Source organism: Doryrhamphus excisus, linkage group LG21 (assembly GCF_037039965.1).
Source record: "Doryrhamphus excisus strain RoL-2023G ecotype Guam linkage group LG21, RoL_Dexc_Guam_v1.1, whole genome shotgun sequence".
In the NCBI taxonomy this organism is placed as follows: domain Eukaryota; kingdom Metazoa; phylum Chordata; class Actinopteri; order Syngnathiformes; family Syngnathidae; genus Doryrhamphus; species Doryrhamphus excisus.
Genome location: NC_136377.1, coordinates 15,346,504 through 15,362,222, shown reverse-complemented (window position 1 = coordinate 15,362,222; position 15,719 = coordinate 15,346,504). Strand labels below are relative to the sequence as shown.

General features: G+C 41.7%; 2 protein-coding genes across 2 annotated transcripts; both read left to right on the top strand.

Annotated features, from left to right (window-relative positions):
* The first annotated feature begins 2,449 nt into the window (after positions 1-2,449).
* Positions 2,450-5,858, top strand: psmg1 (proteasome (prosome, macropain) assembly chaperone 1). The gene is made up of 7 exons (XM_058087745.2): positions 2,450-2,657; positions 2,986-3,089; positions 3,203-3,348; positions 4,723-4,785; positions 5,204-5,402; positions 5,490-5,620; positions 5,707-5,858. The coding sequence occupies exons 1-7, from the start codon at positions 2,539-2,541 to the stop codon at positions 5,782-5,784; spliced, it is 840 nt and encodes a 279-aa protein (XP_057943728.2). The 5' UTR covers positions 2,450-2,538; the 3' UTR covers positions 5,785-5,858.
* A 117-nt stretch (positions 5,859-5,975) lies between these two features.
* Positions 5,976-13,644, top strand: ccdc15 (coiled-coil domain containing 15). Its single transcript, XM_058087742.2, has 10 exons — positions 5,976-6,289; positions 6,455-6,592; positions 6,824-6,892; positions 8,429-8,545; positions 8,616-8,780; positions 10,165-10,278; positions 10,345-10,448; positions 11,308-11,502; positions 12,419-12,567; positions 12,652-13,644. The coding sequence occupies exons 1-10, from the start codon at positions 6,134-6,136 to the stop codon at positions 12,699-12,701; spliced, it is 1,257 nt and encodes a 418-aa protein (XP_057943725.2). The 5' UTR covers positions 5,976-6,133; the 3' UTR covers positions 12,702-13,644.
* Positions 13,645-15,719: the final 2,075 nt, after the last annotated feature.

The following is a 15,719-nucleotide window of genomic DNA, read 5'->3' as shown; positions in this document are numbered from 1 at the left end:
AGTCTTTGAATTGTGTGTGGGAAAAAAAGTTTAATCATCAAATGTCAGAATGAATTATTAAAAAATATATCGTTTTTTTGAAAAGCTTCTTCATCAAGGATTGCTATGATATGCTGCAATGCTCAACAAACTCTCACTGGAGAATTTGAAATTTCCATCCATCCATGGGTATGCAGGTCTGCTGGAGCCTATCCCAGCTGACTTGCCAGCCAATCACAGGGCACATACGTATATGCTAACCATTCATTCCACCCTGTGATTGGCTGGCCACCAGTCCAGAGTGTACCCCGCCTCTCGCCTGAAGACAGCTGGGATAGGCTCCAGCACCCCCCTAACCCTTGTGAGGATAAGCGGTTGGAAAATGAATGAATGAATGCTGCAAAAACACATACAAACCCCAAGATAACTGCCTTAACAAAATGATGTAATGTCACAAAACAACCAGGAAGTTAGCCAAAAAACAAAATGATCAAAATTAAAACTCTCATACTTGTAGCTGTTTGTTTGTTTTAAGATATTTAGTAAACACTCTTCTTTGTCACAAAGTAGTGGGTTCATACAGAGGGTGGGCTCATTTGACGAGGGGCGGGTCAGAGGTGGTTTCACGTCCATCAGGAAGGTGGTTCTCCATCAAGACGTCACGAAAAGCTTGTTGGAGTGCCTCGGCTCTCTACAGTGGCAATCAAGCGAGGGAATTTTTTTCTTTTTTTTCACATTTGATGGAACACACATCACCGTTGGAACATCTTTGAAAAGTCACTTTTGCACAACCTTTTCAGAAAAATATTATTTTTCAGAAACATATTTAACATAATATGACAAAACAAGTGTCAGTTTGGAGTTTAAAAAAGTGTGAAGATGTGCTGTATAACAAAGTCTGTTTTTTTGCTGTTGTGTTATATCAACATACCATCCACATACATCCCATGCATGCTGTCATATGCTGCTACCTGAAGCGTGCACTGATCCATCACGGTGTTGGATCTGTCCTGACACCCTCTTGACAGTAGGAAGTGCAGGATGCCTCACCATTGCACAGACAGATGGAGCGTCCTCGGTGTGCATTTTTTTGTGTGTCCTCTGGCTGTCCTAGCTTGGCTTTTTTTTTTAACAGCTGTTTATATTTGTCTCTTGATATCTTGATCCCGGAGGCTTGGGTGTTTGTTAGGATGCACCACCCGCTCTCTTTTCTTCCCCGCTCTGCTATCAATTATATTAACAGCACCCTGAAGCTTCCTCCTAGCATGTTGCTCCATTTTGTGACAAGAAGCCTCTCTGGTGTTACTTTATGGCCTCCCCCTTACATTATTATTGCACCGCCCGTGTAATAGAGTGCACACTTCATTCCACTCCGACCTTTCCCTGGAATCTAATTTGTCTTTGCAACACAGAACACTTTCTGTTGACAATGAAATATTTTATGGTTTTGCTGATGTCATCACATTTCTGTTTTGTCCCCCCACATACCCACTATCCTCCGGGGAGCAGCGTACAATGGTATTGACCAAACACAAGTTGGTTTATGTTGGGCCTCCCACTACTTTGCTGTGTGCATTTTGTATCATAGCCGGGTCGTCATGCAGCATGTCAGGTTCACCCTCCACTGGCACATGGACCCAGAATAGCACACCTACATTCATTGTTTGTTACATTCCAGCGCCTATATGTGCCATGTCTAAGCACATGTCATGAGGATCCTTGGGAGAAACGCGGCCATAAATCATTCATCATTTCAAGTGAGCGGCTCAGGCACAAATACATTGGACAGGCTGTACTCATGCATGAAGGCTTCCTCCTCTGGGGGCTGCTGGACAGCAACTGTTGTTGCGCTTGTCGGCACAAAGTGGTCAGAATGTTTCCACTTGTCAGGCAAATGTGTTTAGAAAATGTGCTGATTCTGTTTCTACTGGTTTTTCTAAGTCCTAAAATACCGGGTATGGCTGATGTATTTCTATTTTAAAGTTGAGTGATTTGTTAGCATGTTTTAAATATTCAAATGAGGTGCATACTGTCTACAAAACAATTGATTGTGAAAGACTGTTAAGTCCGGAAAACCACGAAAATACCAAACGGTTTGTAGCTCCAGTAATGGTTTTAAATGGCTTGGCTCGACGTAATTGTGTATTTGAAAGTTAAAATCTGACTATGACTAGATATTCTAATGATCCCTAACGCAGAGAGACGTTCCACGAATATTCCCACGTTGGACCAATAGTAGCCCGTATTTACATTTGAAGAGCTTCCCGAAGACAACCGGAAGTACATCCGGTTTGTCGGTGTAGTCGTAGTGGATGTAATTGTGCATTTATTTCAAACATTAACATTTTTTAATGATTGAATAGCTAAATTTGTAATAGTGTATAGGGTAGATACGGTACCCTAAAATTTCCACGTTAGAGCAATGGTATTGCATTCGACATTAATGTTTTATTTTGAAAATGTTTCGAATGCGGAAAACAACCGGAAGTTTGTTCTCTATTTACAGCTACTCGGCAGCCGACTCTCTTGTTAAACTTGGTCGCTTTTGTAGCTCGGATAATGGCAACGTTTTTCGGCGAGGTCCTTTCCGTTTACTCCCGGGCTGTGGAGGATGACGAGGAGGAGTTTGACGAATACGACGAAGACGCCCAAATCCGCAGAGAGCTGGAAGAGAAGAGGTAAATGAGGTTAGCTCACGAGCATGAGGACGGAAGTGAGTAAGCAGAAAGTATGTTTGCATCCCAAATACGGTGGTATACATTAGCTACATTATGCCACATCCAAGCATCCATTTTGTAAATTTAAAGGGATTAACTATTAGAAGCACACTGGCAAATATTACAAACAGGATTGACTATGTCAGATATATGTAATCGATTAAATATTATTGTTGAACTATGGATACAGTTCTATTCATGTTGTGCAGATCTATTTTATGTTATGGCTGATGGGTCTACCAAAAATGTATGCTATTTTCTAAAGCTGTATCCCCCCTTTTTTTTATAGGGAGGTCCATCTGCATTGGGTTCCTGATGTATCTGATTCTCTTCAAGCAGGAAACAAGCTGCAATGTTCTCAATTACTCCTCGCTGTAGGCCACAATGCTGCTAGTAAGCACCCAATTCTTTTTATGCAGCGCTTAATTCTAACATGTCAACACAGACAAAACAAGCCTCCCACGCCATGTGAGCCGTGATTGAACACTGTTGACTTGTCTTCGCAGGGTTTCTGTCTGTGTACGTTCTCACCTCAGCAAAGTGGGATGTGGTGGGACACGCGTCCATGTGGAACGAGAGGAACCGGGCTGGTACCGGACAAAGTGCCGATCAGTCGGGCTGCGTCTTCTACCGACACAAGGATGACCCATCTGTGAGTTAACGTTACTGGTTTGGCTGACGATTTTATCAACCTCACAGCGAGGAAAATTCACATATGAAACAGCTTTACTCCCATCTTGGAGCAAAGCTAAAGCATTTGTTTATGATGGGAAAAGTCGGAACAGAAGCACTGACACCCGTGATGAATGACTCACCGGTAATCTGGTGCCTGATGCATAAACTGCTAAAACTGCTAAAACACTGATTTACAACCTGACAGTCTGCTGTGTGGGTGTGGGTGTGAGCAGGTTGTTTTGCAGCCTGCTGTTGTTTGCATGTGATTTAATAAAGATAAACCCACTGTGCACCTTGTGTGTAATAGCCCAACGCTGCTGAGGAGGTTCCTGATTTATCACTTTGTTCCCTATCAGGTGTGCTGCCTTCAGGTGTACTGCAGGGATCTTAATGACCTTAGATTTTTATACAGTTGTGCTCAAGCCACATTTACACTTGCACACGTTGTCCCGATGCAATTTTGTGTGTCAATGAGTGAATTTCTCGTAAACAGGTGTGAAGGAGGCTATGTGGAAACTGTGCTTGGCGTTATTTTCATGAACGAGTCATGAACACACCGTGATCTGTGTGAAAATAATGCAGGCGGTGTGTAACAAATTGTCATTCATATGAATGGGTTAACTTACTATGGAAGCGAGGGCAGATGCCTCCTCTTGTGTGGCCTACCATGGGACAAAGCGGGACCAAATAATGCTATGACCAGTAAGTGATGGGGACACCCATGCGGGAACAATGTGTGTCGCGTGTCGTACTCTAGACGTAAACAATACTAACAAAAGAATACATACGTCATGCGGGAGCATGTCAGTGTGCACCATTTTCGGTCATGAATTGCGTGCAAAATGTGTAATTTATACGCAAGGTATTCTTCACGCTTTTCATGCGTGCCATCTAAATGACACACATCGTCACGGTAAATTGAGGGACAATGCAGAGGCAAAATGCGTGCAAGTGTAAACACAGCATAGCAGATACTCTAATAGAGCCCTTTTTCTTATTTGCTGAATTTACAGTGGATTAAAGCACTATACATTCAAACGTATAATGCTTTAATCCAACAATGTTAATAATCATATCATATGGTCATATCACCTTGTACTTTGGTACGAGGTACATTATTTAAAAAAAACCTTAAACTGTATTATGGAAAGCAGGAAGTGAACAAATGTTACCGATTGTAAAAGTACCAGATGGAGGGGTAGGATTTAATAATCTTTGCTTCTTCCTACTCCTTTTGGACATGTGGAACTGTGAACTGATTATGTGATGCACTCAATTGTAATCTGATGCATGTTCAAATGAAATAAAACCATTACCATTACCATAATCATCTTGTCTGCTCCTTTGGCAGGTTCTAATCTGCCAGTTGACCTGCTATGTTGCAGAAGACCAGCAGTTCCAGTGGACTGAAAAGGTACATTTATCTCATTTTCAACTTTACAAAGAAGACATTTCCTTCTTCGTGTGGGTGGCATGGCTCAGGTGGTGGTTGCTGGTTCAATCTTCCGTCCGTGGCCATGTCGAAGTATCCTGGGACAAGATACCGAAACCCCAGTTGCTCCTAATGCTGCGTCATCAGTAGCTAAATGTGGTAACCACGTCAAAAGCACTTTGGGTACCTTGAAGGTAGAAAAGCAACAAAAATACTACCACCATAAATGCTAAGGCATTTATTTACCTATTGGTAGCAGGCGATAATTTAAGAGAGGCGTTTATTTCCTAAATATGGAAAACTCATTATATGATAATAATTAATTGGACAGCATGAGAAAGTAGAAAGGAAATATGGAAATATTGTATTGGGCTGATGAGTCTTACTATTACTCCTACAGGTGTTTGACTCCCTCCAGCAAAGAGAATTGAATGTAACAGTTCTGTCAGACAGTTTCATGGCAGAGTACAAGACGGCTGACTACCTTTGCGGCAGCTCAGCACCCTTCCTGCGCTCCCTCCACACCGGCTCTTTCACCGGGCCGCATGTCTGTCGGTCACTGGAGCAGCCCAACATACTCAGTGGACTTCCAGCTGCAGGTAGTATCACAAAAACACTTTGTCAGATTGTCGTCTCTGTAGAGGTCTGATGGACTTTTTTTCCCTTTGTGCTTCTTTTATTTTTAGTACTGAATCACTGCCAAGTCCACCGCATTGCCGCTGTTGTCTACCAGTGTTTCAGTGATGTCATCGGCCCAGACTCTGTCACCATGGAGACCTTCAAGCCAACACTAACCAAGCTTGGCAAGTCTGTACATGTGAGTTGTTGCTCTTTCTGGACACAAAAAAGAATAATGTGTCCTTCCAGGTTAATAGTCCATGTGTTTTGTTTGTCTCTCCTTAGTTGGATCCATCTCCAAGCTCAGACGTCGTCCGCAAGTTTGTCAGAACCAGCGACCTTCAGAGTAATCTTTACATCTGAAGCTATAAATGTAAAACTCTTGTTTGTATGTGGCAAAAAAAAATCATATTTTAATAATAAAAACGGTTAACAACAATGCATTTGTATGATGTCATGGCCATCATAAAGAGGTATGGCGAAACATCCATCCAACCTCCACACCAAAGGGGGCAGTAGTGCGCCACTGAGCCGAGTCGGAAAAACGCCAAGTGAGCGAAACTTGAATCTGTTTATCTTCGCCCACTTCCCTCATTTTATTACAATTTACAATTTGTAGAATTACAATTTAACATACAACTAGCTAAAGTTGTACCTTGAAACAACTAGAACGTCAAACGGTCTACTCCCAGAGAAAGCGTTATTCGCGACCATGTTTGGTTGCCAGGCGAAAACGGTTCGGGACAAAGCTCCGATCCGGCGAAGACAAGTGCACCGAACCAACCAGGTGATGGCCGAGAGAAACCAGGCGGTGGTGGCAGTGGGAGCCTGGGTGGAGGACGGAAAGGAGTTTGAGGAGCATCCGTGTGTAAGTGACTGCTGAAGTTTGTCTTCAGGCTCTCTCGAATAGCCGTTGGTTCAAGGCCCGACTGTCTTCCTGTAATTCTTTTCACACGTTTATGCAGTTAGACTGCTCAGAAACAACGTGGCTGTGTTGGCGTGGTTTCATAACTCTTCTGTCTTTGTTTCTCAGGACGTGGCTTATTTCACTGATGAGCTCCAGGCACAAAAGATGAGGGAGCGCGAAGAGAAGCTCCGTCGGTTTCAAGCGAAAGTGCGCCATCGTGTGGCTGCCATCTGCAGGCGGCGACACCAGGAAGCACAATCTGGGGTAACTTTGTCATAGAGATCATTTTGACTCACATCAAGGGTATGTTCACATCAGTCGATTCCGTTCTGCTAATCCGGTTCGTTTGGTCAAGCGTAAACACAGCCCACAACCAAAAAGTATTTATTTATTTATTTAATTAGGTCCGGAGCAGAGTACCGAACTCCCCAAGTGTGAACACACCCTTACACATGAATAAGTTTAAATAAATCATACAATCTTCTGAAATTATAGGTGAACGTTGACTGGAGAATCCCCAAACAGCATCACCCCTGGACTCAAAGGGAGACGGCCATTAAGGAGGTACAAGCATTAACTTTCTCTAGAGCCTTGGTTCCCAATGTGGGGCACACGTACCCCCGGGGGTATGCCAATGGTGATGTATGTGAATAAAAATGAAAAAGATTTGTGCCTAACTCTCACAATTACGAGTGCGCCTGAATGCCCCACTGGGCAAGGAGAAGGGGCAGAAAGTTGAATTGCTCTGTCTAGCATCATTTGATTGGAACAGCAATATAAATGAAATCATCATTGGGAGATTCAACACTACAACATAATCATCAAACTTACTGTAACTATTTGTTCATATGATTCACACAATGAGCATCTTTATGTTCTGTGCCGTGAGGCGTTCGTGCGCACTTGCAATTGTGAGTTAGTTGCTAATTGTCTTTCATTTTCATGTGTCCCCTATGACAATTGGTGAAAGTCTACACTTTCACCAATTAGAAAGATACAACAGCATAAGCCTTTTTTAGTCCCTCAATGTTTCACAGTAGTTTCCCCAGTTGGTGCTGATGCTGCGTCATCATAGCTAAATGTGCTAACAGTGTCAAAGTGCTTTCAGTGCCTTGGAGGTGGAAAAGCCAGAATGGATTTCTTCATAATTGTGATGATTGTAGATGACTTCTAATAAAACCCCACATTCAGCATCCAATTTGAAAAGTGGTACAAAGGTTCAGTTTTGCAAATTACCGGTTCATGTTCTAAACAACAAATGAACTGCAAAAACGTCCTGAGGCATTAATTGATCTCGATTCCTCAAACCATGTGAATGGCGACAGTACATTACCAAATACAGTCAGTATTTGATAGATAGGTGTGAGAAGTGATTTTCTGCCTTGAATTGCTTCTAAATGTGAATGACAGTGTCTGCCCATTTTTTTTAATGATGTCATCAATGTGTCTCACTAAAATGTAATGGCAACATCCTTGAACGATTAACTACCCAACATTTAACACCCAGAATGAGGGTGCTTAATTTGCATAGATAATCCTCCTAAAGCTCATTTGAACATTTGTAAGTTGTTTTTGGGGGAAATATCTGTTTGTCACTTATATAGGAGGGCCATTAGTAAGCATTTCTCACAGGACTGCAATATACAGTGGTGTGAAGAAGTGTTTCCTCCCCTTCCAGATTTCTTAATCTACTAATACTAATGTCAGTAATAGTCAGTGACAACACAACGAAACACAAAATGCAGTTTTTAAATGACATTTTTTATTATGTAAAGTGGCCCCTAAACCTAATACTTGGTTGGGTCACCCTTAGCAGCAACGACTGCAATCAAGTGTTTGCGAAAGCTTGCAATAAGTCTCTTAGAGCGCTGTGGCAGAATTTTGGCCCACTCATCTTGGCAGAATTGTTGTCATTCATTTCCAGCATGAAGCGCTTTTTTAAGGTCGTTATTGCAGAGCTGCTCACTGTCCTTTGTCAATCCAAAGCTGTGTCCTTATCAGTGTAGCCCAGCCAGGGAGTCAGGAATTGTTGCATTCTGTCCTTGAGGGACCTTTTTCGGAATAATGAGACAATGATGAATGCATCTCTGATGTTTCCAGCTCCATGACGGGGCGAGGCAGGTCAGACTCAGACTGGCAGCTCGTGGGACAAACCTATGTGACGAGGTGACACCAGAGCTTCCCGCAGACGACTGGAACATCACACACGTTAGACATGTGAGCTTAAAAAAACCCCAAAAACGTGCAAACACTTCCTTGATTGAAAGTTGTTATTTTCTGACAACAGAGTGCTGAATCCGATGTCCCGTGGGAGGAGCAGGAAGCACAGGAGGATTACAATGTTCAGGAGGAAGATGAAGATGAAGATGATGGAGATGATTTGCTGGTCCTCAGAGAAGAACACAAATGCCCGCTTGTTCGGCACCCAGCGAGCAGGAGTAGACGTGTCGTGGTGCGTGTGCATGTACAGTACATGACTCTACCTTTTAACCTCTTAGCATATAAATGGCCGCCTTCACTCACATGATAACCAAAACTTTGTGATTCATGCTCCACTCCACTCCATCACTTGACTTATGACTTGTTAAATATATCCCTGGAACTTCACTTTTTTCAAATAACTCCAAAAGAACCTAAAGACTTAGTTTAGAGATCTGCTTTTAAGTTCCTTTTATTATAGCATTTTTTTGTACTACAAGTACAAAATCATGTGTTAAGAAAAAAATCGGCTAGCATCAGAGCCATTCCTATTCCTATCCCAAATACACAATTAGGATTACTGCAAGAAACAAGATTCACAAAGCTGCCCCTCTCAAACCTAAACGCAATGGAACAGGCTATGTCTGATAATATTGGCCAATATTAGCATCAAAATAGATATTGGATCATGTCCAGATCATTTTTTCCTAATGAGACCTAATCAGGCTGCACCGTATGTCCGCATTGTGCAATTAAGATTATAAATACGCACTTTGTAATGGCTGTAAAGTGTTGCGTTACTCTTTGTGTGTAGTTATTTTCTGTCATGCCCACCATAAGGGACAGAAATCACCCCCCACCCCCAATTTGAAATACTAGAGAAAGTGATATTATTAATTTATCTGAATTGTACAGACTGAACTGGAAAATGAAACCAACAAAATGGAGAGCATTCAAGCGTTCTCGGGAGTCAAATGTTGAGTACAATAAATTTGTCTGCATTAAAATGAAAGCCTCCCATGACCTCCCCCAGGGGCGTGTCCTCCCCACTATTCAAAATAACCAAATAACCCGAAAAATAATTGAATTCATCAGACTAAATGACCAGCCCCTGTCAGCGGTGGAGTGACTGCTCTCTCACCTCACTGCATGGTACCTGAAAGTCCTGCTAGAGCCTCATCGTCTGTGAGTTTCATGAGTGCTGCATGTTGTCTTAAAAAGGTAGAACAAGTGTGTTTTTGTCTAAATGAAGGTCATTTAATGGTTCCCTTTTTCATATGGCTATTGGCAGGAGTGCAAAGAGGATGCTGGGCCCCGTTGGGTGCCCCACTTTTTTTTAACATTTATTCTTTGGGTCCTTAGTAGTCAGGGGACCTTGGAATGGTCCTAGCTTTCCCCCCTTGTACGGCACCATGGGCCAACAGCCCTCATCAGAAATACATTTGACAAATTGCACTTATGTGATCAATCAATCATGGATGATTTGTATTCTAATCGACAGCAAAAGAAACCCTGATTAGGGCATCCCTGGTAAAAAAATATATATATACGTATATATTTAAAAATGTCAAAGTAGTCCCTTGGTGCAAATGTTGGGATCCCATAGAGGTAGATGATAATGTGTTGTGATGTTTCAGACCAGACGTGAGCGGGATGTGGACACACCGGAGTCTGACGCTGATCTCAAGTCCAGCATCGGAGTGCCGAAGTTCCTGCGGCCTCTACCGGATCAGGAAGAGTTGAAAAGACAGGTATCGGCATCTTAATAACAATCCACACAATGCCATGTTTTCATATGCATCTGTCCTCCCTTACAGCGTTTGTCTCAGTTCCTGATGCACCGCCGCCACTGCATGAGCACTGAGAGGGAGCGAGTGAAAGAGAACAAGCAGCACAGGAAGCACCTGAAGAAGACGGCGAGGTGACGAGACCACAAGAGTGTTTCTGTTGTTGCTGTGGTGGTGCATATAAATTCACTGACTGGCCAAAACTGGCCAATCTTCTACATAGACACTTTATTCATCTCCAAGAGAATACCATACAATACAGTATGATATTATTCAGCTTTGATTGACACATTGGTTTGTATTTTAACAATAAGTTTATAATTATTATGGTGGACTTTTGGAGTGGGTGAAAATATTAGAAATAGCTCTCCAATGACGCTGATGTCGGTCAAGTTTAAGTTGCAACTCATACCTGAATTAGAACAAAATGACCACTGAAGTCACTCAAACTGTACACTGAACACGTGAAGGACATATTCATTCAACAAACTCACCACTGACTTTTATCCCTGTGGTTGTTTTGCACACTGACAGGGGCGTTGCAAATGAAGGGGAGACTGGTAGAGACTGGTAGGAGGATGTCTCAATAATGAGACGGTTATGTTGCATATTTATCACTGTCTATTCATAGGAGCACATCCTTTCACATGTCCCAGAATACCGTCTTCATCCCTGATGATGGTGGTGGTCATGGTCTTTTTACGGAGCTACTATACGGTATCTGCTAGGAGCTGTGTTCTTTATTTTGTGTGCTCATCAACTCTTGTATTTGAACACACAAAATAAAGCCAAAGATGTCCAGTGGGGTATGTTGTAGTCATATTTGCATGCATCTTTAGTTTTCTTTGTCACTGCAGAGTTTTTGATTGATTTTGACTCATTGAATGGCACAGGGGTACCTGAATTAGTGTTTTATGGTATTGCATACAGTACTAAAGTATTTTCATACTCATCGTTTATATCCCATCGTTTACATCTTCTTGCCTCTCATAGGATCAAAGCAGAGAAGGAAAAGGCTCGCCTGGAGGAGGAGCGCCGGCTGGAGCAAACACGGCAGCTGAATGAGGTCAGACAGCGGCTGGAGGAGCGAGAGACGCTCATCCTGGAGCACCTCAAGCTGGAGGAGGAGGAGAGAGCCGCCAAGCTGGAGAGGAGAAAAAGGTCGGAGAAGGGGAAAGTGACCACCAGGTAATCTGTCGGCCATCACCTGAGGATGTTACAATGTGTTTATTATATATTGCTAAGTTTATCATGCATTGTGACCTTATTTAGTTCAACGTTTTGATACATGTAACCCAGGGGTGTTCAAACTTTTTCCAGCAAGGACTGAAGCGCTATGGTCACTTGGACACATTTGTTTGTACGTTTAAAGATACTAAAACCAATGCGGTGTGTATTGTGTATAAAAATACCCATATTAGTTTTGTGTTATAGGTGACAAAGCAGTTTAGTCTCATCTAATATATTCATTCATTTTCTACCGCGGGCGTGCTGGAGCCTATCCCAGCTGTCTTCAGGCAAGAGGCGACTGGTTGCCAGCCAATCCCAGGGCACATATAGACAAACAACCATTCACACTCACATTCATACCTATGGACAATTTGGAGTCACCAATTAACCTAGCATGTTTTTGGAATGTGGGAGGAAACCGGAGTACCCGGAGAAAAGCCACGCATGCACGGGGAGAACATGCAAACTCCACACAGAGATGACCTTGGGTGGAATTGAACTCAGGTCTCCTAGCTGTGTGACCTGTGCCTTAACCACTCGGCCGCCATGCAGCCCATATTTAATTCATAATTAATTTCCTTTTTACAGTATGTGGAGGGCCAGAAATTGCCCCTTTGGATAAACGTCATGTACACGTATACAATACTGAAAAAAATGGAAGGATTCCCAGTGGGTAACATTGTTGTCACCCAAGATTGACAGTTCCTAAAATATTAGAAACAGCTTTCAGTATGATGCACCGCAGGTGTATACCACAATAAAACTATGATAATTACCTACAAAACCTTTGGAAACAACAGTATTTTTGCTACAGCTCTTATGAGAAGTAGATGTACGTAAATGTTATTATTACAGTTCATGTGGTTGTATACAGGTACATCGACGCCCTGAGAGCTCAACTGAAGCAGCGGATGTCCAACAAGAAACTGGACCTTCCTCCCCTCTGCTGCTGTGCATCCTCCTTCTGGGACTCTCACCCGGACTCGTGCGCCAACAACTGTATCTTCTACAACAATCCCAAAGGTACAGACCTTCCCCTTCTCGGATTGAAGTACTTTAAAAAAAAAAAAAAAAAGTTCTCACAGAATCCAATTTCTCTCTTCGCAGAGTACGCACAGACGTTACATTCAGCATTGTTGACTCTGGATCTACAGTAAAAGGATGTGAAGGGCTGACAACCACATTGGGTCACTGAGATGTTATTATTTGTTGTATAAATATGAATATGTGCCTTAAACCCGCAGTGTGTCGAATGACCTGGAGGGGGGCGACACCGGCAGTCACATTTGAAATTGACAGCACATGGATGTGGTTTGATAGATTTTAATAATCCTCCTCATGAAGGCAATCACCTTTTTTTTAAATAGTGGATTGCTTTTGTGATTAATTGTTCCATTATGATTTTAGTAATTATTTTTTCTCCATTGGTTAGGGTCATTTCTTGACAAACCCCCAAACCACTGAGTACTCAACATAATTGAATTTGTCATTCATTGAATCAAATTACAAATGATGTACATGTCTCAATGTCCAAGTCCATCTTTGCAAATGATCCATTCCAGTTAGCCTACATTTAGCACAGTTAGATCTGGTTCATCTAAACCCAGTTTTGATTCTCAGGTCTAATGGCTCTTCTCTCCAAACATGTCAGCATTTTTTCATTATATGAGTCATCATATGCAACAATAAAAAACAATATCCTGTAATACTGTATATGAATCTCTTGAAACATTAGATTGATTATTTGACAGTCTGGTGAAACTAGTAGGATAGAAAGACAGACACAAGTGTGAGAATGCCCAGGAGGGTGTTTTATTTCCAACTCTCTCGTTGACATATAATTTTACTTTGTGTGTGAACAAAAAAGACTTCAATGTCAAACCTTGGAGGCGACCGTTACCATGAAATGTTTCACTTTTATATACGATTTTGTGTTCTGTTAGACACTTGGGTTTGGTTTTGGCATGAATGAACCGTTTTGGGAGCGATATGAGCTTCTGCAAGTAAACTATGGTGTTGGCTTTAAGACTGTTTGGCCAAATGATCTTATAATTTTGAGAATGTAATTCCTGTTTCAAGGAATGAGCCAAAACAATAGAGGGAAAAGTAATATAATCTGATCATTTTACCTTGGGAACCTTGGTTAGCGTTAGCATTTTTCTCCAAGGCCTCTATAACATGACATATAACATGTAATGTCCCTCTGATGTACTTGTACCCGATCCTATCCATCCCGCTCACTCCCCATGAGAACCTCAGCATCCTCATCTCTGCTACCTCCAGTTCTGCTTCCTATCTTTTCCACAGTGACACTGTCTCTAGACCAAACAACATGGCTGGTCTCACCACAGTTTTGTATACCTTTCATTTTAGCTGAAACTCTTCTATCACTTTTCCCCACCCGTTCCATCCTACCTGCACACGCTTCTTCACCTCCTTTTCAATCTTTCAACCTTCCCATCACACTACTGGCATCTGTGAGTACACTTCCGTTCCTATCCTTGACCACCCTAACCTGCTGTATGTCCTTCTCATCTCTGTCTCTCTGCCTTGCCAACCTGTAGAGATCCATCTCTCCCTCTTTACTGTTCGACCTAGCGTACAAGTCATCATAAACCTCCTGTTTGGCCCTTGCCACCTCTATCTGTCTGTACTCCTGTCTACTCTCGTCAGTCCTCTCAATGTCCCACGTCTTAGCTAACCTTTTTCGCTGTATACACTCCTGTACCTCCTCATTCCACCACCAAGTCTCTTTGCTTGTTTTCCAGATGACACACCAAGTGCTCTCCTACCTGTCTCCCAGTTATCTGGAAGCACCTCCTGACCACCCAGAGCCTGTCTCAACTCCCGCCTAAAAATCCTACAACACTCTTCTTTTTTCAGCTTCCACCATTTGGTCCTCTGCTCTGCCTTTGCCCTCTTCATCTTCCTCATTGGGAGTCTTTCTACACACCACCACCCTATGCTGTAGTCAACCTAGGTACTCCTACCTCCACTCTTATATGTAATATGTTTCGCTTCTTTCACCATCATCCTTTACCATCCAAAGTCACCCACCATGGGTTATAGTTGAAAATGTACACACATATATATGCTGTAGTCAACCTAGGTACTCCTACCTCCACTCATATATGTAATATGTTTCGCTTCTTTCACCATCATCCTTTACCATCCAAAGTCAACCACCATGGGTTATAGTTGAAAATGTACACACATATATATGCTGTAGTCAACCTAGGTACTCCTACCTCCACTCTTATATGTAATATGTTTCGCTTCTTTCACCATCATCCTTTACCATCCAAAGTCAACCACCATGGGTTATAGTTGAAAATGTACACACATATATATATATGTGTGTGTGTGTGTGTGTGTGTGTGTATATAAAATCACAAAATATTCTTTATTAGCATCCTTTTAGTTAGCTAATCAAAATGGTAACCAGAACCGGAAGTTACATTGCTCATCTATGATGTCATCAGCAGTCGACTCAAAAATTTTGGATAACACAAAACATAGTTTACATGCATAAACAATTCAAAATGCATATAAATGACGAATGAGACTAACCACCACCTTCCTGTTTTCAGAAGATTCAGTGTGACCTTAAATGTTCCTTTATCCGTGTCGTCACTGGTATGTATTTATATACATTTGGGTTTTTTTTGTCAAATTGTCAAAACAATGTTTTAGAACAGTGTAAAAATGTTGGCTTTCTGGAACAGATTAATTGTATTTACATTATTCCTAATGAGAAAAAATGATTGGGTTAACGTCCCTTTCGGTCAGAGTCAGACCTTCTGGAATGAATGAATGACTCTAACTAAGGTTCCACTGTGATTAATGGGTGTTTACTTGAGAAATAAGACACATGTAGATTCAATACATGGAAGGTCTTCCGTCTTTCTTAAATAGGCTTGAACTCTTGCTATAATAATAAATTACATATAACGTGTAATAATATATCGGTGTTTCTTGGCTTATATGGCGTGTCATAGGGATGTTGATTTAATGTGTAATGTTTGAATAAAAATAAAAATGTGAATCAAAAAGTAATATATATATATATATATATATATATACACACACATGTATTTGTATATACAGTATTTTATAATAATGCTCTTTGCCAATAATACTGCAGTTTCCGACTCTCATGTTACAGACGTCGACTA

What these genes read in the sequence shown, in the direction of transcription:
- psmg1 (XM_058087745.2), top strand. Translation starts at nt 2,539, where the DNA reads ATGGCAACGTTTTTCGGCGAGGTCCTTTCCGTTTACTCCCGGGCTGTG. An exon ending in TGTAGGCCACAATGCTGCTA is followed by an intron (nt 3,090 to 3,202) that starts GTAAGCACCCAA and finishes TTGTCTTCGCAG; the next exon opens with GGTTTCTGTCTGTGTACGTT. An exon ending in CAGTGGACTTCCAGCTGCAG is followed by an intron (nt 5,403 to 5,489) that starts GTAGTATCACAA and finishes TTTTATTTTTAG; the next exon opens with TACTGAATCACTGCCAAGTC.
- ccdc15 (XM_058087742.2), top strand. Translation starts at nt 6,134, where the DNA reads ATGTTTGGTTGCCAGGCGAAAACGGTTCGGGACAAAGCTCCGATCCGG. An exon ending in GGGAGACGGCCATTAAGGAG is followed by an intron (nt 6,893 to 8,428) that starts GTACAAGCATTA and finishes TGATGTTTCCAG; the next exon opens with CTCCATGACGGGGCGAGGCA. An exon ending in GCAGGAGTAGACGTGTCGTG is followed by an intron (nt 8,781 to 10,164) that starts GTGCGTGTGCAT and finishes GTGATGTTTCAG; the next exon opens with ACCAGACGTGAGCGGGATGT.